The sequence below is a fragment of the Phalacrocorax aristotelis genome, chromosome Z (assembly GCF_949628215.1).
Source record: "Phalacrocorax aristotelis chromosome Z, bGulAri2.1, whole genome shotgun sequence".
NCBI classification, from domain to species: domain Eukaryota; kingdom Metazoa; phylum Chordata; class Aves; order Suliformes; family Phalacrocoracidae; genus Phalacrocorax; species Phalacrocorax aristotelis.
The window spans coordinates 3,773,454-3,799,730 of NC_134311.1; the positions used below are offsets into that span (position 1 = coordinate 3,773,454).

General features: G+C 38.3%; 1 protein-coding gene across 1 annotated transcript in view; it reads right to left on the minus strand.

Annotated features, from left to right (window-relative positions):
• Positions 1-26,277, minus strand: part of ADGRV1 (adhesion G protein-coupled receptor V1) — a 275,402-nt gene that overhangs the window by 240,267 nt on the left and 8,858 nt on the right. The window contains exons 6-18 of the mRNA XM_075079982.1: positions 25,335-25,900; positions 24,455-24,725; positions 23,309-23,638; positions 19,789-19,965; positions 18,555-18,778; positions 11,440-11,472; positions 9,653-9,779; positions 9,379-9,564; positions 8,273-8,453; positions 7,499-7,662; positions 6,733-6,856; positions 6,094-6,360; positions 401-527 (exon numbers count right to left, since the gene is read on the minus strand). Coding sequence (XP_074936083.1) covers positions 401-527; positions 6,094-6,360; positions 6,733-6,856; positions 7,499-7,662; positions 8,273-8,453; positions 9,379-9,564; positions 9,653-9,779; positions 11,440-11,472; positions 18,555-18,778; positions 19,789-19,965; positions 23,309-23,638; positions 24,455-24,725; positions 25,335-25,900 — 2,777 coding nt within the window. The remainder of the gene's footprint in view (positions 1-400; positions 528-6,093; positions 6,361-6,732; positions 6,857-7,498; positions 7,663-8,272; positions 8,454-9,378; positions 9,565-9,652; positions 9,780-11,439; positions 11,473-18,554; positions 18,779-19,788; positions 19,966-23,308; positions 23,639-24,454; positions 24,726-25,334; positions 25,901-26,277) is intronic.

Consider the following 26,277-nt stretch of genomic DNA (forward strand, 5'->3'; position numbering starts at 1 on the left):
TGCAAAAAGAAATTAACAACCACGTAGTCATATTTAGCTGTACTTCGAGAAGATGTTTTACTTCTCCATTAGTTCAGGTTATATTCTGCTCAATCACCAAGATTCTTCTGTGTCTAAAGCCTACTGAGAATATGAGAAAACAACAATGCTGTAGTCTTATTTATTTGCATTTTAACATGATTTTCTGCATATATTTTAATATGCAGTCTATTTGATAATATGACAGTTCACATCTTCAAAACATTTACAAATCATTTAATCCAAAATTTAGTAAAGCTATTTTCCTTTAATACATTTTTATCAGTGCAAACGGGTACAAGATTAGATCAAAGTACCATCCATAAAGTACCACTTAGATCTTTCAAAAAAAGTGAAAAAGTATTATTTAAAAGTTACTTACAAAAAATTATTACTTTTGCCTTCTTCCACTGGCTTCTCTACAGGTTCCAGGGAGAAAATTCCATTAGGATCATCATTTGCTTCAATAATAACTGTAGCCACTCCAGCCTTATAAATAACAGTATCCCCTAAAAAAAGGGTGAATAATTTTATTAAAACTGGAATCAGAAATGGAGGTAATGAGATCCCAGCTCTTGTTTAGATCTAGAATAGAAATACTGCATTTAAACTAAATACAAGCTAAGAACAATGTCTACTGGTTTATTCATACCCATATCACAGCCTATATGAAAGGAAAAAATATAAGATACCTGTGAAGCAGAGTGGACGCTGGTAGGATTTCTGTGTGTATATTAGCACTGTAGGGACATTCTAACACCCATCTTATGTCCTCAGATGTACATTATGCTTCCATTCCATCCCATTTTTCACCCTGTTTAAGTGTTCGACTAGCTTTTGTTCCAAAGTAAACAATGCTTTTACGGCTTTAACTTCATATACTGCTACTTGTGTTTTCTCTGATGTGAAGCAGCCCAACATAATTTTCAGAAGGGATGTAACAATCAAGGCCAATATATGCAATAGATCATAGAAAGAAAATAATTTTGCTTTCAGGAACGTGTATAGAAATATTATGTATTCTTAGTGATTCTAGAGAGGCTCACGATATGACCCTCCTTTCAGAAGCAAAGGGAGCCTGCAGCTACACATTCCTGTAGGACCAGCGTGCCAGAAGGAAAGCCGTCATATGTTCCCAATAGAGCAGTGTCCTGCTTCCAGCTGGGAGAGAGTTAATTTTCTTCCTATTAGCTGGTACAGTGCTGTGCTTTGGATTTAGCATGAGAATAAGGTTCATAACACAGGGATGTTTTAGTTGTTGCTGAGCAGTGCTTACACTAGGCAAGGACTTCTCAGCTTCTCATGCCCTGCCAGCGAGAAGCTGGGAGGGGACGCAGCCACGACAGCTGACCTCAGCTGGCCAAAGGGATGTTCTGTACCATATGATTTCATGCTCTGTATATAAACTGGGCGTACTTGGCCAGGGTGGGAACAACCGCTGCTTGGGGACTGGCTGCGCTTTGGTTGGCGGGTGGTGAGCAATAGCATTGTGCATCACTTATTTTGTATATTCTGTTATTGTTATTATTGTTATTTAAAATTTTTATTATCATTATTATCATTGTTATAGTTATTATCTTCCCTTCCTTTTCTGTCCTGTTAAACTCTCTTTATCTCAACACACAAATTTTAATTTTACTTTTATTTTCCTTATTCTCTCCCCCATCGCACTGGGATGTGGTGGGTGATTGAACAGTTGTGTGGTGTTTAGCTGCCTGCCAGGTTAAACTACCACAGTCCTTCTTGGCACCCAATGTGAGGCACAAAGGGTTTGAGATAATGACAGATCTGACTAGAGTGTGTTAAAACAATTTTGTGATAAGCATTCATTGTACTAGTTTAACAGTTGCTGGTCACACCCGTTGGTTTATTTGCTCTCACAGTTGTGCTTGTTCTCAGAGTTGTGGTATGTAACACCTTACTTGCAGCATATACTGTTTATCAGAATTTATGCGCTGTTTAACTCCTCTGGGAGTTGGATTAAAGTTATTGCTTTGCTGTACTGTGCAACAGTGGCTTTTGCTGGGATAAAATTTTTGGCCATGAGATTGTGCTCAGCACTGCTGTCATCCCCATACTTTCGGAGACATATCTCAGAAACTATTAATAATTACAGTTTTTACCTCTTCTCCTTGGAGAACCAGTCTACAGGGGAGATGGGGGGGAACACTAACCCCCAGTCCTTCACCTTCCCTTTCTCCTCCAGGCTAGTTACAACTGCTCTTCAGAATTTGGGATATCCTTGGGAAGTTCAAACCATCATGCTCCTGTTGCTGTGTCTCCTGGATGTGTTTCAAGCCTTGTTTAGGATTAAACAACTATTTAAGAATATCATCCAGAGATTCAGCCCTGCAAAGAGTACTGGGGCCACTCCAACCCTGGTGACAGACACTGCAGCTGAACCAGAGAACCAACCCATGCCAGTACCAGTCACTCCTGTACCTAAGGAGAAATCTTGGAAGTGAAAGTCAGCTTGTTTAGAAGGAGATGATTAAAAGAGCAAGGCCATCACGAGGACAGGAGGAAGAAGAACTCATAAACGAGATGGAAACCACCCAATCCCCACCCGTGAGTGAGCTGCAAAATACATTAAAAGATTTTGGCCATGGTCCAGGTGAGCACATTGTCATCTGGCTGCTCCAATGCTGGGATAACAGGGCCAGTAGCCTGGAACTAGAGGGGAAGGAAGCCAAGCAGCTGGGATCCCTTTCTAGAGAAGGGGGCATTGACAAAGTGATTGGAAAAGGGACACAAGCCCTCAGCCTCTGGAGGTGACTCCTGTCCAGTGTGAAGGAAAGGTATCCCTTCAAGGAAGCTGTTATATGTCACCCAGGCAAATGGACCACCATGGAGAGAGGCAGCCAGTACCCGAGGGAATTAGCCGTGCTTGGGGTGATTTATGGTGACTTGGACAGTCATCCAAAGATCCCGAGGAAGTCAAACACACACAACCCATGGGGTTCGTTTGTATCGAGCACACCATCATTGCATGCAAACTCAGTGGCAGTAATGACCTGGAAAGATGAAGAGGCACCAGCAGTGGATGAGGCGCTGGCCAACTCTGGGAATATGAAGAAAGTATCTCTTCCTTGCCTCAGCTGTGAAGGAGCTCTCCTGGGAGTCCCAGCAACTCAGAGAGGATATGCCCTACTCTCCACCCATATGGACCCGTATCTCAGCACCCCCTGCTCAAGAGAGGGGATATAGTGGATACACAGCATGGGCCACCCTGTGGCTTTACCTGCATGACCTCAGAGAGGACATGAGGAAAATCTACCTCGACCCTAGAGGTGCAGGTATGTGAGTCGAATGGAAAAGCAACGACAAAAGAGAGTTCTTTCAGGAAAATTGCTGCGTAGCTTTACAGCGAGCAGTTCCCCAGACAGAGCAGAAGAGCTGATCCTACTTCCAATCTTAATAAAGGGATTTCTGATTCGTATTTACAAGTGAGTAACGGATAGTACAACCAGGACTAGAGGGGCCCTGCCTCCAGCCAGGTGGAGGAAAGGGTTGACAAGGTTTACCGGACTGTGTGGAAGCGATGGCCTGGCACATCTGACCCACAGGAGTATAAAGCTTCAGTGGACACTGGTGCACAGTGCACCTTAATGCCATCAAACTATATAGGGGCAGAACCCATCAGCATTGCTGGAGTGACAGGGGGATCCCAAGAGCTGACTGTATTGGAGGCCGAAGTGAGCCTCACCAGGAATGAGTGGCAAAAGCACCCCATTGTGACTGGCCCAGAGGCTCCTTGGCATAGACTGCCTCAGGAGAGGGTATTTCAAGGACCCAAAAGGGTACAAGTGGGCTTTTGGAGTAGCTGCCTTGGAGACGGGAGGAAATTAAACAGCTGTCTACCTTGCCCGGTCTCTCAAAGGACCCTTCTGTGGTGGGGTTGCTGAAGGTCGAAGAACAACAGGTGCCAATCGCCACCACAGCAGTGCACTGGCAGCAATATCACACCAACTGAGACTCTCTGATCCCCATCCATAAACTCATTCACCAACTGGAGAGCCAAGGAGTGATCAGTAAGACCCACTCACCCTTTAACAGTCCCATATGGCCAGTCCGGAAGTCTAATGGAGAGTGGAGGCTAGCAGTAGACTATCGTGGCCTGAATGAAGTCACTCCACCGTTGAGTGCTGCTGTGCCAGACATGCTAGAACTTCAGTACCAACTGGAGTCAAAGGCAGCCAAGTGCCAAGTGGTATGGCACAACTGACATTGCTAAAACATTCTTCTCAATCCCTCTGGCAGCGGAGTACAGGCATTGGTCAGCAGGTAGTGAGCAATTGCATTGTCCATCACTTATTTTGTATAATCTTTTATCATTATTATTATTTTCCCTTCCTTTTCTGTCCTATTAAACTGTCTTTACCTCAACCCATGAATTTTACTTTTTCTTTCTCCCCCATCCTACAGGGCCAAGGGGGATGACTGAATGGCTGTGTGGTGTTTAGCTACCTGCTGGGTTAAAACACAACAAGTGGTAGGAGAAAATACCAGTAGACCCTGAAGAAACTTAGTAAATAGTACGAGATCACCCAAGGGAAAATCTAAGAAGGGAGAAGAATGGCTTTGTCCAATCATTTCCATAAGGCCGATGTTCTGTAGGAGACCCAGGCACCAGAGCGAATGGCCGCTGACCTCAGGAAACACATAAGCTACCTTATACTCAAGTAATTGCTGAAAATTGCCCTCTAATTCTCTGGCTGTCTGCTACCAATGTCTAGGGAAGATGCAGTTCGAGATCAATGGACTCTTGTGAGCAATTCACAGACCAGCCACAGGGTGTCCACTTTCGTGTGACCTGAAGCACTCTCTTAGGCTCACTGACTGTGGATCAGATCATTATAGACTGTAATGAGGGCTAAGACACTTAGTATGCATGTCTAAATGAAGAAATCTAATCTTATATTTCCTGATTTGAATTGAATCCCTGGTAGGCATTTTACTTTGTGAACCTACCACGCAGTCTAATGAGAAGGTATAGTCTGATGGTTAATTGTGATAGTTTTCCTTTGCTTTATTAAATTACAGTCCCTCAAGTCCTAGTCCTCATTCTGACAGATTATTCAGTTCAGTTTTGATTTGCATTGCAAAGATACGCAGTGCATTCACAGCCTGTTATTACCTCTCAGCTAGATGATAATAACACCTGAAGGACAGTACATCATTAAAATTTGCTAACATAATTGTTGATGACTCTCCCACTACACCACGATTTTTCACAGGGCTAGGGGTGGAAAGAGTCTTTACTAAGTAGGTATAGCCCAGGAAAATTTATGTATTTCTCACATTTAACTTATATTTTCTTATCCATATTACACAGCAGTGGTGGTTTATTCCAGATGATGTCTATTTCAAAATAGGAATGTGCTGAATAATTTTGTATCAATTCCTGCTAAATAATAACCTTTTAAAAATATTATTTTTAAAAATACAATGTAATTTCTAAGATAATAAACGCATTCTTTACTGGTGGTACACTGGGTAATTTCTAACACACATTCTTCTGTCAATTAAGCCTTGTAAAGCTAATGTCAGACTGAAAAAAAGGTATGCGTACATTGCACTACTACAAAAATAAAGAGACCGATTTTCATGGTCTTCCTCTAAAATAAGGCAGTTCTGTTTGTTTTTACAAAAATCAGGCAGTTGTGTAGTGTATACTGGAGCATGACAAAAAATCTAAAAGAATCCCTCTTTCCCTAAGACTGTTGCAGTACTAACATTCTTTAGCCCTGTATTTCTGTCCTCAAAACCCCACCTAATCTGGAGCATTTACGTTTGAAAAGAGACTTTCACTCCAGGTTTTTTTGCAGGAAAGGTTTCAGCTGTATCATTTGAATTTTGTTTCCAGTTAAACAATTGAAGTTGAAAATCCAAACACAGTAATTGTATAGAATGTACAGAAATGTATAGAATTGTATAGAAATGTTGAAACAAACCTTACTCTCATAACACTTGGCATTTATATATTGCTTTACAATAAGACCAAGCTGGTAAAAAATTGCAGCAAAAAAAAAAAAAAGGAGAGTTACTAAACATAGATCAAATCATTACTTTTACCTGTAGAATTCAAAAGGAAGATATAAAATGTTTCATCAGTTTCAGGAGTATCATCATCATTAATATACACAGATAAGTTCTGCTCTCTTTCTTCAGCATCGAACAAAATGGCACTGCTCTTTCCACTGGGAACAAAGTCTCCCTCTTCAGCTGTTGCATCTCCATTAACAGTAATATACTGGACAGCAACAGCAACATCAGCAGATCCATTCCTTAGGACTGTAAAGTTTGCAACACCTCCTTCTTTAACACTCACTGTCAGAGGTTCTGAAAATACACAAGCAACAAATCCACCTGGGTTCAAGCCTGAGCTTCTTGCATGTGGCCTATTTTCTTAATCCTCCTCATGAGGCCCCTTCTTCTCAGTGACAGAGAAGGCTTATGTGGTAAAGGCATGGAAATATTTGTGGGTACAGGAGACTATTGTTGTACTTAGCCACCTAACCAATCCCAGCATCAATGAAGAGAATAATGAAATAAAATAAGAGAAGGTTCTGAAGGAAACAAATACAAATTCAAGACAACAAAAACATGAACATTTTATAATAGCTCCTTTGGATTTCTCAAAGATCTGGTCTCTCATTAAAATCTGTTTGGGGTAGTATATGTATTCTACATTAAAAAACAATATTATCTAACCTGCAAAATAAATGGGATCATCATTCCCTGTAATTTGTAAAATTGCACTGGTTACATTGCCCAGCCTGGCTCCTCCAGTAGCATTGAATAAGCTGATGATGAATACTTCCATCTCTTCAGGTACCTGAAAGAGGAAGTATTACAAAATAATTTCTTGCATACAAAACAATGAAGAAATTAAAATTAACAGCTGAGGGGGTTAACAAACCAGAGATTTTAATGTATTGATCCTTAAGTGTGTCAAGAGGGATGACAAATGAGTGTTCATACAGTTACACAGAAATCATCATCTGTCTAAAATCCGTGTAAATAACTGCCCTCATCTTTGCTGTTGTGCATATAACCCAAAAGTTATCTTGAAGTTTTCTGCTTCTGATACAAGTAATTTATTTTTATACCTTTAATTATTATTGACTATTCCTATTCTTTCTTATATTAATTCAAATATATCAGCATTAAAAATAAAAATTAAGATTTCTGCTATCAAAACAAGGGTTTTATTCAAATTAACTTTTCTATAACTTAACCACATTCAACCACTCTCAGCTTCTAACTTCTTTTTTGTATATAGGTATGCACAGCTTCCCAAATTCTTTTATGATTTGCTGAAGTAATCTCAGTTTTACCCAAGTTATTTTGATTTTTCCTACAAATACTTATCAGGCTTTTAAAAAACAGACATTCCTTCTTTCTCCTTAAATTGTAATGTTTTAGCGCTTACTCTTTGTCCCTTATACTCACACAAAAACACTGTAAAAATGTTTACCTCATCTGGCAGTGAGTAAACGGTGATATTTTTTGAAAACTCCAGATCATCAAAGAAAATAGTCCCTTGTTCTGGATAGATGTCACTGGTACATGCTGGGTCAACAACCCAAGACACACTAACATTGCCATAGTTTCCTTGGTGTCTTACAACTCTGTAAGCAGCTAAAAAATGCAAACATAGACAGTCAGTGTGCATCTTCAGAACAACACAAATCAAAAATAAAAGGTCAGCAAAGCTGAAACAAAGAAAAAGGAAAGGAAATAGTAACCGAATCCACTTCTTGCATAACTAACAACCTGTGAGAGCACTACGTGAAAGGACACAGAAAGACACACCATTAAAGCAGTTCAAACTTGCTCAGATTTGTTATTTTTTGCCTGTAAATACGCTTGATATTGAATAGAGAGAGATATATTGAAGTCATCCATCTGAAGATTTAGCTCTATTCTTCTCTCACATAGCACCCTATCCTTCATGCTCCACAAACAGAGCTACTACCTCCAGGTTGCACTTTGCACATACATCAATACTCCGTCCCTCCTGTCTGGCATATCTCTAGCCATTTCTTTTACTGGATTGATCCCTCTGGCTTTCCAGGCCCATCCTTCTCCACTTTAGTTTCCACTGCTCATCTTGCTGTCACTCTACCACTCTGGAAACTCCTGAGTGGAGAATTGAGTCAGACATTGTCCTAGAAAGGTGAAATAGGGAAAAGAAGACTTGCAGGGGCACACAGCAGATAAAGCAGTAACTCTAATAAAAAAGAATTACCAGTGTAGATGAATTCTCCTTTACTTTCCTTTATTGTTGCTGATAGTTCATCGGGTAGAAATTGAATGATGCCATGAGGATCATCATTCTTCAGAATTGTTACGCTGACCATTGTGGCATTCCCCAGCTTGCCTGGCATTTCACTGTAGCCACTGAGTACCACAGAATATACCTCATCCAGCTAGAAGAGGGAAACTCAGTCAGAATAAAAATACACATTCAATATTCACATCTAAGACAAATGGGCCAACACCCACAGTCCCTAGCCTGGCATAAAGAGATATAAATTTAAACATAAGGAAATCACACACACTTTCAAATGCACAATGTGTTTGTACACTGCCATCAGAACAAAGAAATAATTAGAAATGTCTATCTCTGATAGAATCATTTTCTCCAAAATTCTGGCATTGCTATAGGCAAGGATTTCTTTTGTGTACTTAAATCACATCAATTTACTAGTACAAATATATTTGTAATAATCCCTCAAAATAAGTTTCCTTTTCTATAAGATTTATTAACTTTTCTGGCTTTGTAACAGCAAAGCAAAGATTTTAAAGCCATTGACAGCATGCTAATTTAGAAAGAACATATCAGCTTGCTTTATTAACGTAACAGGACTTTCTACTTCATATCTTTCTTGCAAAAAGATCACTAAGAATGCTCCAAGTAACATTAAAACAAGTATTTAATCTACACATACATAAAGCCAATATTAGGCTAGACTGGGGATGGTTACTAGAAAAATAAAAAAAACCACAACAAAAAAACAAAAACCAAAAAGGAAGTTGTTTTTCACGCAGAGTTCAATTGAACAATGGCACTTTATATTACAGAATGTCACAGATGTTAAAAACTTACATGGATTCAAAGCACAACTGTTTCAATTCACAGAAATAGAATTGAATTCAAGTCCTCTACTGAGGACTGTTAAACCCAAAGACACCTATTTATCCAGGCATCCCTGGTTTGGAGGGCGGGAAGACATTCTGCAGAAAAGCCATTACACACTTGTTCTGCTCCTACATATTTGCTTGTATCTTAATAAGTGACAAACTAATATGCCCATGAACACAATCTGAAGGGAAAAAAATATTAATTTTTACCTCTGGAATACCATCCAGCCTTGTCAGAAGAGTAATTATGATCTCTCTTTCCCCAGGCTTAAACTCCAGAATTCCCGTGCTTCCATAAAACTCATTATTGTCTCTTGGTTCTACAGTGTAGCGTAGAAACTGCCTGACGAGATTTCCTCTGCTGCGGACAATCTGCAGTTCAACAGACTCCCCTTCCTGTAAAAAAGAAAATCCAACTTTTCTCTAGCACTCTGCTTTCACTAAGTTATCCCTAATGGTTAAGACGAATGACTCAGATACCTACCTTGATACTGTAGGGACCTCTGGAAGAGGGAGAAAATTCGAACACTCCTCCAGGATCATCATTTTCCAAAATAATAATTTCACAAGTAGTAAACCCGTATTTCAGTATTTGATTTTCCACACTGACCCTGAGAAAGGAAGGTAAGAGTGTTTTTTGAGTGACAATTCTGTTTGGCAAGTAAATCCACACCTATGTGAAGGAGATACGAATACTGATGAATTTTATTAATAAATTATTAAAACAATTACCTGAAAAGACTGAAATAAATTAAGAAAGACACATCAGTATATTTTATCAATTTGTAAAAAAAACCTTTTCTTAAAATAACTTTGTTTTCCAATTAGTTTTTATATTTGATGATTCTGGGGTTTTTTAGGCACATGTGCACACCACATGCAGGAAAAGAAACAGAATCGTGCAGCTAAAAGTTAGAGTCACATTCAGCATTATTTTGTATTTGGATCAAAACATAAAGGATAATCCAAAATCATTTAAACAAACAGGTGTTACTTTGACAACTACAACCTCTTCTGCAAAATTTACTATTGCTGCAAATAAAAAGAGACTTGCCCCTCCAGACTTGGATTTCATCCTCAATCGTGTGTTAACCTGCCTTGTCATGTGGACGCTACCCACAGGCTCTAGTAAGTGCTGGACCTACTCTCAGTAGTTCAGACACATTCCCTTTCTCCTCCCTTACTCACAAACCTGCTGCCTAAAAGCATACGGTGAACAGTGCAGGCACGATCTAATAGTGCTCCTCTGGTGGAGGATTTTTCTCCCCAAGCTACCGCTACACGGGCTTGTTCTTAGTCAGGGACATGAATGGGCCATATCTGACAAGAGAAGGAAACCTTGCACATTTCTTGCATTCATCTCCTCAGATGTAATTTTCAAAGGCATTGTTTTAAGTTCATTACATTAAAAATGCCAGAAAACATACTACTGAAGGATGCATCAAGAATGCACCTTCAGACTGACGGTTTCGATATGGCTTATTACATGGTGTTTTATGTATTTAGATTCCTGTGCATATTCTGTGTTTCCTGGAAGAAAATTTCAACGAAATCTTGGTTCAATGTATTGTAAATATTTTTATGGTTTCACCATACTACAATCCAGACTTCATCAAACGCTACTTCAGGTAGAAAGAAATGTGATCTATTACATCCAGTATTTGAAATCAGTTCCAGAACTGTTTCCAGAAACACTCCATAAATAACTGGAACGCTCACATACAGACAAAAATAAATAGCAATGTATCTTGTAGCAAAGCCTACAGGCAGGACACAAGATGCAAAACAGGAAATATCTATTTGACAGGGTAACATGTCATGTTTACTGCACATTAAAAAAATATGTCAGCAGACACGATAACTTGTGTTAACATAAACTAAAGGTAGATTATTAAAAACAAGATAATCATCTTTGACCACAGAAAACTTTTCTATAATTCTAGTCAGTTCAGTCATTCAGTTGCAGCAAACTGTATTTGTGACAGTTTAAAACAACTAATCCATTATTGCATCAAAAGCTCAAATATCAAACACTGAGCCATGCTCATAACTTTCATCATTCACAGATCCTCAATAGAGAAATGCCTTCAAGCCAGAACCTCGTGCCATCAAATTTAAACACCAAAGGGCAGGCATGCATTGTATAAAGAGATGCAAAAGACATGATTCCTGAGAGGACAAGAAGTTATAAAGACAGATTCTGTCCAAACCAACCACTTGTAAAACAAAGCATTGATTCACTGAAGACAAACCACAGTTCACTGCACTTACCCAAAGTACACGACAAACCTTTCTGTCTCTACCCTGTCAACACAGAAAGAAAGAAAGGGGATGGGGGAAGGAATGAAAGTGCCACCTGCTAGAATTTCAATAGTACTAATCTTAGAAAATAATAATAATTTAAAAAAAAAAAACAACATAAAACTTTCTCTTTCCTTCCCAAAAGCTTGTCATGTTCATTTTATGGGAACCCTATGTTTGGCATTTTCCTGTTGACAAATGCTAGCAAGTGGGCAGTTCCCACTTAGGAGAAATGACCCCATGACCAATTCAGCATATCAGGACACATTCATGGTATACCCTGCCAAGCTCTGTGCCTGCTCACAACTGCACCAGCAGCCCACATTTATAAATAGCCCTTCAGTTAAGAAAAAAATAATCAACATGCTTCCATGATATGTTATTTCATCAATCTGCTGACGTAATGATAAAAACAGAATAGCAGAGTGGGAGTTGTAACAAGCATATGTCAAAAACTGTTTTGGCACAAAATCACGGCAAACTTTGTGACAATTTTTCAGTTAATCAAAGTAAAATAATAAACATAAATGTAACAAACAAAAATACAAAAGTAAGAAAAGAGTATTTGTGAATCTGTTAATTGGTTCAGTTTCAGCAAAGCACTTATATCTGCAACACCACGTCAGACGAAAGGGCAGTATTATTCTGCAATGGCAAGCATATATTTTGGCTTTCTTGATCTAATAATAAGTAAAAATTAAGTATAAAACCTTTATCTTCTGTCAAAACACAGTAAACAGATTACCACAGAATTTATGAAGTGAAATTCTGACTTCAGCAATCTCAAAAAGAACTCAGGTTCAGAATTCAATAGAGATAAGGTTTCATTCAAAATTCTGAGAAAATAAAGCAAATAAACCTGCAGATACATTCTTTCAAAGAGGAGATCTGCATTAACATAAATTTGTCATCAATTTCCAGTGAGGCTAGATTTTAAGTATTACACATTGAGACATTCTCCCTTCCTTCAGAAACTTATGCAAAAGTGTTCCAAAGCCATCAAAGTATTAATATAATGAAAAGATCAAGGAAAAAATTCCAGAGTTGGTAATGCTAAAATTTAGTTATATCACTAAGCTGTTGGTAATGTAATTTACAACAGAGAATGCAAATGAACCATTATGTCAAGTGAGTTTTTGATATGTATGCACAAGATAAGTAGCTAAGACACAATAATTCATCAGGAAGTGAAAGGTCGTGCCACAAATAAAATCTCTTTCATCTTATGGAGTTATACTGCATGAGTCCAAACACAGCTCAGACAAAAAAGGCTGTTAAGCTCAACTGAGGAGTAGTGCTAGAATCTAATATTCTGTTGGAATGCACAATGGCAGCACTACAGAAACCTTAAGAGGGTGGCAGACATGAAACAGCTGAAAGGTACCATAAGGTGTGCATGTTGAGCATCTCCAGGTGTTATCTGAAAGGACTGAGAAGACTGGCAGTACTTTATTACTTTAAAACAGTCATAGTGCAAGTCAGACCAGAATCTAGAGAACTTGCAGGTCAGAAAGCAACTAGTGAGATTTAGCTAAAGGAAACCATTGTTTGGGAGGTTTCTCCATCCAAGTCCCATTTTCTAGGGTCTATTTATTGATTGATTAATTAATCTGACCATGTTTTCTCTGCATGAGTGGCCAGACTGCTATCACTGCTCTGATGTAGTAAATGTTGGTTACCATTCAAAAAAGGCATAAAATAGCCTATGCTAAAATGGAATAGAAACACCTAGGCTTAGCCTTCCAACTCTGAGCTGCTGTTACGTGAGCAACAAACAGTGTACTCAATAGGATCCTTTCTGTCTATACTCTGAGGCACACACATATAAATTCTCATAACATCCTTGGACCAGGACCCACTGGGTGACTTCCTGGCTTGCCCTTGGATTTGTCTCCTAGCTGTGGGCCTGCCTGGCAATCGCTGGGCTGGGCTTGACCCGTGACCATCATCCAGCCTAAACCCGACTCATGCTCCTGGCTTGACCTGCCCCACCACCACAACCCTGCCTGATGCCCTGGACTCTAGGCTGTCCCCAGTCACCTGCTCCAGCCTGCTCTCCCACCTTGCTGGGGGAGGTGGGATGGGCCCCTGCCCTACCAGCCATGTTATCAGGCTGGACTCCTGGCTCTACACCACCGCGCAGCCCCCAGGCCACCAGCCATCAGCCTGGTGCCCTGACAATGTCCAAGAGCAACGTACGGTTCATGTACAGTCCTTTCGTTGCAGAGTAAAGACATCCAAACTGCCACAGAGTGCACAGGATCAGTTTAGTCCCACTTCACTCTTTGTGAAACCATCTCTTTAGGCACTCCTACAACAGCAGTGCAGAAATGGAACAAAAATAGCTATTTGGAACTTACAAAACTCATGGTTTGCCTGGGTGAGGGCATTCAGAAGTAATGGTAAAAGTTAAAACAGCTCCTGTACACAGTTTCTTAGCTGTACTAAGGAGATCCAGCTAGTAGAGAGCGCACTTGACCCAGAGTCAGGAGATCCCTCACACTGGGAAAGCCACTTGCCTATCTTCCTCCTCAGCTTAACTTATTCTGTAAAACAGCTGTCTGTGGACACCAAGGTTCATTTTAGCACAGAGGATAAGCCCTGGCAATGTTTATGATGCTAACGTAGAAACACAATTTCAAACTGCGTGTGTTTTCTGTGATGAAACAGCTGTAAAAAAAAAATTCCATACGACAAATCTCACGTGAAATGACTCATCGTTAGGGAAATTCTTTCTTTAAGACAACCTTAATTACTTTTTTAGCAAAAACTAAAGATTAATTAGAAGCTTCAAAATGTTTCTTGCACTTTTTAAACATGTAGCAAGCCAAGATATCAGAAAGAAGGTTTTTGACTGCGTTTAAAGTAACATGGGAATGTCGATGTTATTACAAACTAAAAACCACTGCAAATAAAATAATAATTATTAAGAGATGCAATGTGGCCAAATTTGATAGCTTTGGACCAAGAATTGGAATTCTGCAGAAAGTGAATGTTTTGAAAGGCACCTGAAAAACTGAATTGTAATTGTGCATGTGTATTGCTGTTGTTATTAAAAACACACTTCTCTAAAAAGTCTTTCTTTTCTATCAGAGTATCTCAGAAAAAGTGCATTCAGATTGCCTGTGGAATGCTACTCAATTTGCTTGCTAGATTATAGTCAGTGTTCACCCCTTCTTCAATTTTTTCAGGATTATCTACTGATTCAATTAGTGGCAGGATCTAGCTTTAAAGAACAGGATTAAAGTAGGATTTGCCACATTATAAATTCCACAGTGCTTCTCATCAGAGGGAACACCATCTCTCCAGGTTTAATCCACAAATTATTTGATTTTGGAGGCTATTTTAATTTTTGTTACTCATAGCGGGAGATATATGGTATTGTTATTATTTTGAAAAGTAATAAAAGCTAGCAGTAGGTGTCCAGTAGCACTCTTTTCAACATACTACTACTATTTTCTAATAACTTTTTCCCCATCAAAACAAAGTCTGACCAAACCCTTGAAGAAAAATTTACACTGAAAGAGATAATTCTTACAGCATCACACATATTACTTAACAGAAAAATTACTTAAGTAAGACAGGTATGGTTTTGAAACAGACATTAGCCACAGGAAATCACCAAGTTAGGAGAAAATCCCAGCTCCATTAAACTGTATATTAGTGTTTCTGTGCATGCCAGTGCAGACAGCAACCCACAATATGAGCATCACCTGAGCCCTGAATTAAGGGCCATTTACAGTATGCAGTGCTTTAAATGGGCCTTCTATGATTTGCTAATTTTTTTACATAATCTCTTAAACACAAAAATATTTTAAAACTACACGACATTTCACAGTGAAATAGTCGAACCAATGTTTTTTATTTGCAGTTTTTTAAAAATCTGTTTTCTAAATTTACTCAAGACAGAATTTCAGCCTGGGGAAATTTGTATCACATCACAGACATCGCTAGAACTATAAAAATCCCCATGTTAGGTTGCTTCAGTTGTGCATATTATATCTAGGAAATGAGATTTAGGTCATAACACAGGTACATTAATACGTTCCGGCATCCTAATTATGAGAGTCATGACTTAAAAGAAAATTTGAGCATAAGTCATCTGTTTGAACAGCCATCTGTTCATAGATCATCACTTTCATAAATTAAGGTCAATTTATCAGTATATTGCTGTTCACAGATCCCAAAGTCCGCAAGTTCCTTTTCTCACCACCACTCATTTAAGAATGCAAACACAACCCCCATGCCCGGGATGTCCTGGCTCTCCACTTGTGCCAATTGCCAAATCAATAGATGTGTACCTGCACTTTACTGAGCAGATGAGAACTGCCAGTAGGAGAATATGTTGTGCAAAAGGGAAAAACAACAATCAGATTTTTAAAAAACTGAGTTCTATTTGTGCTTACCAGGTAAAATGAACAGCCCTAGTATGTATATATGCTTTCACAAAGCATACACACAATTTCCATGGCCTGTTCCACCTACATTCATCAAGAAGACCAAGGCCTTTTCTTTCTCATACAGATTTCACTACAGACATCTGGCTTTATTTATGTTTGGTCTCAATTCAGGCCTATTCAGATATGGGCAGGCATTCAACCTGAAGCTGCTCCTACAAAAAGAAAATATGAAGAAGCTTCAGCAGGTACAGGATTGTCTTGCTTCCTTATTACTCATCTGTGTTCTTTGGAAGTGTATTCTTCATTATATACATTGGCCTCCATTTTGTGGACATAATTCAGAGTTATTTTTAACGTCTATGGCCCACGGAGAGGGGCCATAGAACAAGGAAATAAAATACTATTTTTAATGGCTTGGAGAGTTTCTTTTATAATTATGGATGCAATTAAAGCTCATTTAAAATGTAAACTGCCTTAACAACACCACTGAGTTGTAAATAATACCTCCTTGTTAGAACTAATCATTTTTATTATTTTATCCATGCTATTACTAATTGCAATGAATAGAATGCTTATGAACGTGTTTCTATGTCTATAGTTTCATTAAAGTTCTTACATGCTCTGTTTTCCTACTGACTTATGCTACAATTTATAGAACAGTACAAGCACATCCACAGCACAGTGCATCTTTGTTTTCATGCTAATTCACCACTGCTGTGAGGTGCTGGCTGCCAGCCTTGCAAACTGAAATCTTCTGTTCATCCAGAAAATACAAACTACGCAGAAAGCAATATCACAAGCTTACACACATAACCCTGCCAGTATCCTTCAACCCTGATTCGAAGAGTCATCTCCAGTACTGAAAGGATGATCTTTGCAGTTATTTCACTCTTGGCTTCTGATAACGTTGAAGTTGCCAAATTTCACTCATAGCCTTGAGGGAAACTATCCAGGTCTAGAGAAAAGTTCAGATTTTATCTCCTCCTTTTTTCTTCTTTTTCCAGGCCACACCACCTGTTCCTTACTTCCCTCTCTGACCTTGCCAAGTGTGGGAAAGCTGCTTACTCCTGGCACACTTTTTACCAGCGACTTCATGATCAGCAGAACCTGCTACTCCCACCGTACATAGCAAAAGCAGAACGGTGGTTATGCTTGTTCAGCTGCCGGTTCAATCCTCATTGCAGCCATCATTTTCAAGGCATAACCTAGGGTTACTACTCAGAACAAATGGCAGAAAGCTGTAGTTACACACACTGCAGAGCTGTCAGAACTTAAAAAGCTAACCTTTTACACTGTCTACTTCCTCCATCTACTTATCTCTTTCCTGCTGTTCCACTCCCATTTTTTGACCACCTTACACGACTTCTTCACAACTTCCTTCACCATGTCTAATCTTAGTTTCCCCCTTTGTGCCAGAGACTAAGGAATTCTTTGAGATGAACCAGGAAAGCAGAGAACCGCTTGCAATAGCTTCCATTTGGTTTTGCCTTTAACAGGATTGCCTTTCCAATGTAGCGAGTAGCCAAGGCAGAATGAAATAACTTACTCTGTACTAGATGCATTCACCAGCCAGCCTTTACAGAAGCAGGCCAATCCCGCAATGGAATAACATCTTTCCTGTGTGATAGAATGATGTTCAAAAACCAGGCTTTCTGACACAGGATCAGCAATAGCCTGAGGAGCTGGTTGCTGGTTTGCTAGTATGTAACCACCATGGGCATCTGGTGTTGAAGCTCCCAAGAGCTAGTTTGCACATCCTATATGGGACAAAAATACTTTTGCATAAGGTAAGGACTGTGTGAGTAGGTGTTCAGTGTGGATGTTGCTGCTGGTAGACCCATATTAGTAGGTTTCCAGAAAAAGTGGAAAACTGTACCTTATACTAATAGGGGGTAGTAGAAGTGGTGGTATTTCTAAACTATGTATACAATTGAGTTGTTGGAAGCAGGACAGAAGACACGGCCAAGATTCTCCTGTTAGTAAATCAAAGAGGGAATACACTTCTGGATGTGAACTAATTTAAGCATTCTGAGTAGTGCTCACATGCAGATAATAGCATCTCCTGAGGTTGCTTACAGCCTCCATTATCCTGTAATCCTGATCTTGTGCAGAAAGGAGACTAGAACACTGTGCTTCAGAAACACCGTGGCTCTCTTTGTAGCCAAAGAGTGTGGCAATGGTCACACTGGGCTAATACGGAAGCCAGGAGTTGTGGTGGAAGTAATCAAGAACAAGCAATGCTGAACACGCAGAACAAACAAATAAAAAGCTGATCTAATTCAACAACACCCTAGCTACAAACCTTTTTCTGACAGAAACACAGTTATGTATTGCTCTCTACTCTTCACTACAGTTTTCCCAACTACCTCACTAAATATTACTTTTCTGAACAGATGTGTTATAACCAAGATCTATGACTAAAGATCAAAGCTGAAAGAACTTTCTAAACAGCATTTTCATCAAAATATAAACATAATTAAGTCATTAGATAATGAATACAACAGTTTCTTACACCGATCTCCCATCAAAGAAGAATCTATACAGTCTGAATCAAGGGCCTAATATTTTTTCAGGCATTTATCAACACAATACAGGCAATAACTCCTAATTAATACTGTGCTAATTTGTTATACATAAATTAAGTTTTACATCTAATACATATGAACAGAGATTAGGGTACAATACCTGTCCAAAGTTAATAACACAGTTTCATTCATTTCAGGTATATCATCAGCTTTAACAGTAATGTTGATTGTAGTGTCACTTTGTCCAGATAAGAAAACAATGGAGCCATTAAAAGGACTTATATCGTCCTGCGTTACTGCCTTTTGATTGACACCAGAAGGTTTCAAACTCCAAAACACAGTTGCTTGGCCATCAGTCCCGTCTCGATGCAATGGAATGGAAACCTATGAAACACACGAATCTGTTGTAACTTGTAAAACCAGATGCAAAAACAATTACCGCCTTGCAAATTACTATTTGAATATAAGCCTCAAAATGTTCAGCTTGATTTTTTTACTCATACCTATGTATATGATACGAAATCAAAGATGGTGTATCAATGAAAACATATATGGAATCATCATGCTTAGACAGTGGAGATGACAGACTACAATCACAAATCACTAAGCAACTACAAGCACAAAAAGCCTTTTATGACTGATTTAATCAGTGCCCACCTCTTCAAGACACAACCTAGATTTTAAATATAACCATCATATTTTTACTCTGGTTGTTACAGTACCATGGAACCTGCACTCTGCTTAAAGTAACTAGCAGTTTTAATCTAAGAATGAGAAACAAGTTATCTGATTCAGGATTTGTGGGAAGATTTCAGTGAAGACAGCCAGGGTAAAAAGTGAAAATGTATGAAAAAAACATTTTAAGAAAAGTTTCTCCAGCTGGGACTAAGGCAGTCATATGAATGGCAACATTTCTGAAAATACTTCTTTGGCTTCTCAGAAAACTAAAAGGCACAATTGTTGGGAAACATGCTGAGCAAGGCAAAAAATATGTTCACACATAAGCCAGTCAGCTGTAACATACACAGACATTTCCATGAAATCTAGGACTGGTATCAGTCCCACTTTACTACCTTTGCAGTTGGTGAGAGAAATTAGAACTGTTTGCAGCACGCTGTGTGAGCATCAGGACCTAACTGGTTTTGGATGCTTACAGAGAAAGCAAAGATCAACATCACTTTTCTGATAATGATTAACACATTATTTAGGCCTTAGTTTTAAATGCATTTTTGGTTTTTTTGTTTTAAAAATCAGAGGAATATTTGGGATCAGGCAGAACTTAGAGGAAGGATCTTCCTCACATTAACTTTCATATGGTACACTGAATATAGCAAACTTTGCTTTCTCCAAATAAATTTTCCATAGTAATGGGCAATATAAAAACATTTACTTACCACCATAGCAGCAGAATCTTCTGGCTCAGAAAGAATAATTGGAAGATTGCTAGTAAAGCCTATTTCTCCATTTGCAATATCTGGAGTAATCCTCAGAGAAATATTACGAATCTCACCTAATCTAGGACTCACAGGTGGGACTAGAGGAATTCTATTCACCAGCCCAACTTTTTCCAGCTGTAGGAAAAAGTAAGAAAAAAATCAAGGAATAAGAAGCCTTAGTACCAAGTCATAACACTTCTGACATTTCAGAATAAGTTTAATATGCAGGAAGCAAAACATCTCCAGAACAAATTTCTCTTACTGGCAACATTGCTGTTACAAAAATGTGTAAGTAGATGTGTCACAGAAATGAAGTGGATGCCACTGAGCTTTGTCAGCAGAACAGTATACCTCTCAGACAAATCATGTTCATGTACACAACAAAATATATGTAGCGGGAGAACAAACCTTCCAGATCGGCTGATCCATTACTAGACCTATGAATGGCAGTATTGATTTTACAAGCGGCCCAAGTGATGGTCTTAACTTCATTTTTTTTGTGCCACATGTTGACAAAAACATGCTGAAGTCACTGGAACCGTAATAATTTACAGTCTCTGATGAAGCCAAAGGGCGATCCATTCTTTCCTCCTCCATACAACTTTAAGGATTTTTCTATCTATAGTAACTAATAGACTAGAATTGCATTCAGAACTGAAAATCAGTACAGTATTTCAACACTGTAGTCACTCCTCTTGTGTTATCATATTTCTAATACTAAGAAGAAGCAGAAAAGTGTTTACCCTTTCTTTGAATGGGATGTATCACTCACTAAACCCAGGGGCGGTACTGATGTAGTAAGGAGAACAGGACTTGCGTGTTTAAGTATTTCTTTCAAATATAATAAATACTGTGTGATTCTGTCTACATGCATCATTATAATAAATGTTTCCATAGCTGATTTGCATACACTTCAGCTAATATTTCACTGGTCATGAACCCTCAATGACAACCACCTTTAGCTGCTGCAAGGATGTTATCTTAAAGTTATCAGATGTTATCATATAGTAAGGTTTTATTGGAGGACAGGAAAGTGGCCTTATTTAAATCCATGTAGTGATCATGAACCACCATTTCAACCAATGACTTTTAAGCCCTTCCATTCTTAAAACCAGTCTATATAAAATACTTGGGCTGTATCATACTTTGCTCTACTGTTGCTTGATTAACACACAAAAATATTCATGCACATTTTACGTGATGATAGACGGAACTGTTTTACAAAGACTGTATTCAGTAATTGATTCTCAGCCATACCAGATAGTTATTGAGAGTCTGAGGAACAGATGGTGGGACTGTTTGTTTCACTTGTTTTCTAAGCTTTCTTTAGGGTAGGCCCTGATCCTAAAATTAACAGCATGCAGCACTGTGTGGTTGTTAGCTCAATAAAGTTTCTGCAATACTACACAGCTGAAACCATTCACTTTATTAGGTGCTTCTGATTCTGGATAATAACTTTGAGATTAAAGTAATAATTAATGAAGAACCAAGAGGGTTTTTTTTTTCCAGTGTTTCCTTTTAAAGCAAATCAGTTCATGAGGAAAAAAGAATGCATTGTGAATTGAATAATAATGACAAGTAGTTTATTAAATTAGTTAATCTTCCTGCCCGTACCAAAAACTGCACCTCAGACTACAGTAGGTTATTTAATTGAAGATGTCACTGAAGAATGTTAATCTCACTTTTCCAGTTCCTCTTTCCATTCTCTAGTTGAGTTTAAGCTTCATTTCCTCCTCCACTCCTCCTCCCCCGATTCCTGATCTGATCCTTTATTGTGCCTAGTACAAACTCCGTAATCTTCTCATTCTAAACATGTTTACTGAGATTATCGTTTATTCACAATGCAGAAGGATTGTCATAGTGATAAATAGGGGTATTTTTCTTCCTTCTCTATGAGTTTCTAAATGAATTTTCTGTGCTGGAAAGCCCCTTGGATTTTGTTTATTCAAACAAAAGGATTTTTATGGTTCATGGAAAAAGTACAGAACACTCACCCCCTGCCTCCCTGGAATCTGCAGTTTGAAAAGCCAGGCAAAGTGCCTGCATTCTGAAATACTTATCATGTGTGTCTTGTCCATAGTCCACACTGCAGCGTTATTTATAATGTATCATTTAAAGGGGGCTTGGAATTAGCTATTTCAATTCTTCTGTAGATCTTTCAGATCTCGGGCAGATGTTAAACATACTAATCTATTCTAGTACTCCAGAACACAATTCCCTATCTGTGAATGCCAAAACTTGCATATTAGTAAAACCACAATAAAATTCTGGCTTGGGGTTTTTTTGTCTTCTTTTTTTTTCAGAGAATGTGGGGAGAAAGATGTGGAGGGAAGAAATCTTTTCAGGGCCCCAGAAGTAATTAAAACATCTTTAGTAGACCATAAGTTAAAGACAAAACCTGGCAAATATTAAATCTATGGATTCAGAATCAACATGTTATTTTGTTACCTGAAAACTCTAAAGACCTCTGACTTGAAATTAAAAGATTAAAATGAACTAATGCCTCTAAAGGAACTAAGAAATGCCTCTCTGCTGTGTGCTTTGGATGTGCCAGGTCATCCCTTTGTCTGTGTATCAAGATCGCTACCTGGGCTCTTCATCCCAGATGACCAGAGTGGCACAGTTAATCACAGGAGGCAGAGATTATGGGCAGTCTTAACTGCAGATGAGGAAATAATCGTAACAAATACTGATGACAATGGCCAGGGTCTTCCACAGCAGTATATCTGAACCATCTTGCGAAAATGTAAGCAAACTTGATTTTCTCCAGTGAAAAATGAAAGCCCTCATTGGAAAGTGGAAATTCTTTAAATATTTTCGTTGAAAATCCAGTTTTCTGTCAAAAACACAATTTTAGTGAATTTTTCTAGCCAGCCTTAATTAGCAATATCAGAAGTTCCTTTCTTATGAATTCAGATAGAAAAAAAAAGGACAAAACCCCCAAAAGGGCTGCAAGGAATATTATACAGAGAAAACTGGAAAAAATACTTTTTAAGTTCTCTGACCAAATTAATACCTAAGTGAAATATAATATATGTTTGACTATTTTTAGTTTATATTTACTTGCTTGTAACTTTAAAATTTTTCATGCTTCTGTAGTTCAATTTTAAGAACCTTAATTTGGTTGAATTGAAAGCCTAAGGGGTAGACAGAAAAACATACCTCAAAAGGTAACTAACGTATGCAACACTGATCTCATTTTGTTGAATTCCATGATTAATACCCAAAACCTGTTACAACAGTCTATTTTTTAAAAAAGATGTAATTAGTAAGTAATGGTTAGGAATAGAACTCTTTAGGGCATATTTATGGGAGCTGCTTCTAAGTAAGAAAGTTTTCTTATCTGCAGAGCTAATAACTTTGGTTTTTTTAACAGGCAGGGTCATTTGATTTAAATTAAAAGGGAAGGAGCCATGCTAAATTATTTTCTTTATATTACACAGGCTAAAAAAAATATCCCAAATCACAACTGAGATACCTGTATGAGGAAATGAGCACCATTTTGAAGAAAAGCATCATTTCTTATTGGTATATTTAAAGTATCTTGTGTTTTTCCTTCTGGAAAGGTGAGAATGCTTCTTCTAGACGTATTTAGAATGCCATCTTTCGCTCTCTCAGGATCCAGAGCTCCAGCTGGAATGTACAGTGCAGTATAAACCAACTGCACATCTCCAACTGTTCCTCTCTCCCTTGCAAAGCTCAAGGATAAAAAGCGTCCCGTTGGATCACTTTCAATCTTCTGATTCTCCAAAGGATAAAATTTTATTAAGCCATAAACATCATCACTGTCCTGAATGTAAAACAGAAGCTGCAAAACAGAAAACAGCATCACTTACTCTATGCTACGGTTATTACATACCATAGTTTTCATGCTTCCACAAAAGCACGTCCTGACTGTCACCATACATTTTTCTCCTTAGTGAATTGGCTCTCAAGAAAGAAATCAGATTGACAGCCCCAAAGTATTCTTTGTACCCAAGCAGCACAACAGTGACAGTGGCAACTTTCCCACTATGCATCATCCATGTCCTACAATGGGCTCTGAATAACTGATTTTTTGGTTCAGCAGCTAAAGTGAACAATTTAAAAATCTTTCAGATTGTGAAAAATTTCATTTTATTCACCAAGTTCACTCCAACCATTTTTAAGAAAAACAAATTAGGGGCTTTAGTCACAAAACTGTCAGCACTGCTAGCCACCCTTTATTTAACAGTTCAGAGGTTACAGTCTTAATCACCAATCCCTCCCCTTGAAGCTGTTATTCTGTGTAAAACATTCCAATAATCATTAAGAAGGTGAATGAGCAAGTAAAAAAAGCCTTCCTGCCTTCTCTTAGCAAGCAGTTATCCAAGACAGGATTTATGCAATGCTATGTGTGTTGGGAATAATCTAAACTAAATGCTACCATATTAAAAAGGTCTGGCTTTGTATGGTATACTAAGCCAAATACTTTGAATATGGCTCTATATACTAAGATTATATTAAGGATTAATCTGTTTGACTTATATTCAAGCCCAAACCCTTTAGCCAGTTTAGCCAATCAATCAACACTACCAAAACTGGTCAAGTCCCTCATTATTACCTATTATTACCCTCTCCCAAATAATTTTAAAAGCAAACTTACCTCAGATGGTTCACTGATTTCTGCACCTCCCTGTATTGTATGAGCTAAGAGTTTCAGAAGATAGGGCTCTGACTCTTCTGGTATATCATCATTAACAATGTTCAGAGGAAGTGTTACCAGCATCTGTCCTTGATCAAAACATATCTCCCCTGTCTCTGGAATGAGGTCTGAAGTCACAGGTGAGGGATCGCTGCTATTTCGGATTATAACCCAGGTAACAGAAACATTTCCATGTGTTCCACCATTTCTCACAATTGTGATTCCTTCAAACCTATGGTTTTGAATGAAAATAAAAACCCACAATATAAAATTGTAATTAATATCTGCTTGCTTAGTCATCAATTCCCTGAAAGATTTACACTGACTTCAGTGGAAAAAATGTTAACTGATGCAACTGATATTTGAGTCAAGGCTTAAACTTTGTGTAAGTAGGTCATGGGAGACACTCAACCTTGTTTGTTGTTTTTTTTTTTTTTAACCAGAGACTGATTTCACATACAGTAAATACAAAGATTTACCAGGGAAGGAAGCCTAAAATCTGTTTCCCACTTGTAGGAACTGGTGTGTGGCAGCATCATTATTCCATTGGTCCTGGCCTTTAGATTAAGGGTTTTTCACTGTTCTGATAATGTGATTAAATATTTGCAGTTTTTACATACAGTTTATAAATATTAAAAAACTCGCTGTAAAATTAGACATTACCACTTCCTGGAAATCGTTGTAGATACAGTTGATAATAATAGCAACACACTAAGGGATTTCTATGTTATATTCTCAGTAGCAATTTTATAATTACTTTCAATGAAATCCTAAGGATGCTTAACAATGCCAAACAGATCTCTTAAACTGACTAGATACTAGATTTGAAGTTCTGTAGTACCTTGAAATCTGGTCTTCATCAATGATAACAGTCTGAGCAAACAGGATACTGTTGATTGACAGTACTCCGTAGGGTTTATCATTCAGCTGGATGGTGACATGAACAACAGATGGATTAACCAAAACAGCATCTCCCTGCAAAGTGTCTTTAAGAAGCATGATCTGAAAGGTCTCAGCAATTTCTGGTATGGCATCATCAAGGATCTTAAATTTCATATATGTTTCATGAACTAGAGGTGGGAAAACAATAGTTGTATTTGGCTGTAGATCTAGGAAGTCTACATTAAGCTGTGCATGTGCTGTTGAATCCCCAGTTATGATGGCGTAGCTGACAGAGACTTCATGTTCATCAGGTCCAATTAATTTTCCACCGATATCCTTACCACGAACCACTTCAACTGCTACCACATCAACCTCCTCAGGCACCATATAAGCACTCTGAACAAAACGCACAGGACTGTCGTTTTTCTTGATATTAATCTGAACAGAATCTTTTGTGGTGTTGATTTCAGCCCCTCCCTCCGTGCTCCTCAGATGAACAACAAACAATTCATCATTTTCAGGTATCTGGAAAAATAACATTAGCAAATGGGTGTAAGTCACGTTTCAAATACATGCAGAACACTCCTAGTGAGAACTATGTTTTATATATTTTGCGGAAAAGGGAAATAATACAAACTTGACAGTTCATTTCATACTAAAAAAACCAGGAGAGACGTCTTGCTCTTAATTCTGGCTGAAAATCCCTCCTCAAAATTGAATATTTCCTTTTTTCTAAAACATAATCCTGTGCTCTGGCAATATGAGAAAAGGTGGAAAGCCAAACAAAGACAAAACAAAAACTAGGCAAGAATCAGAAAAAGCTGGATCTTTCCAACTTGAGACTGTAAAGAGATCCAAACTCTACTTTGGGAAGCCACCGCTATTCGGAAACAAATGTAATT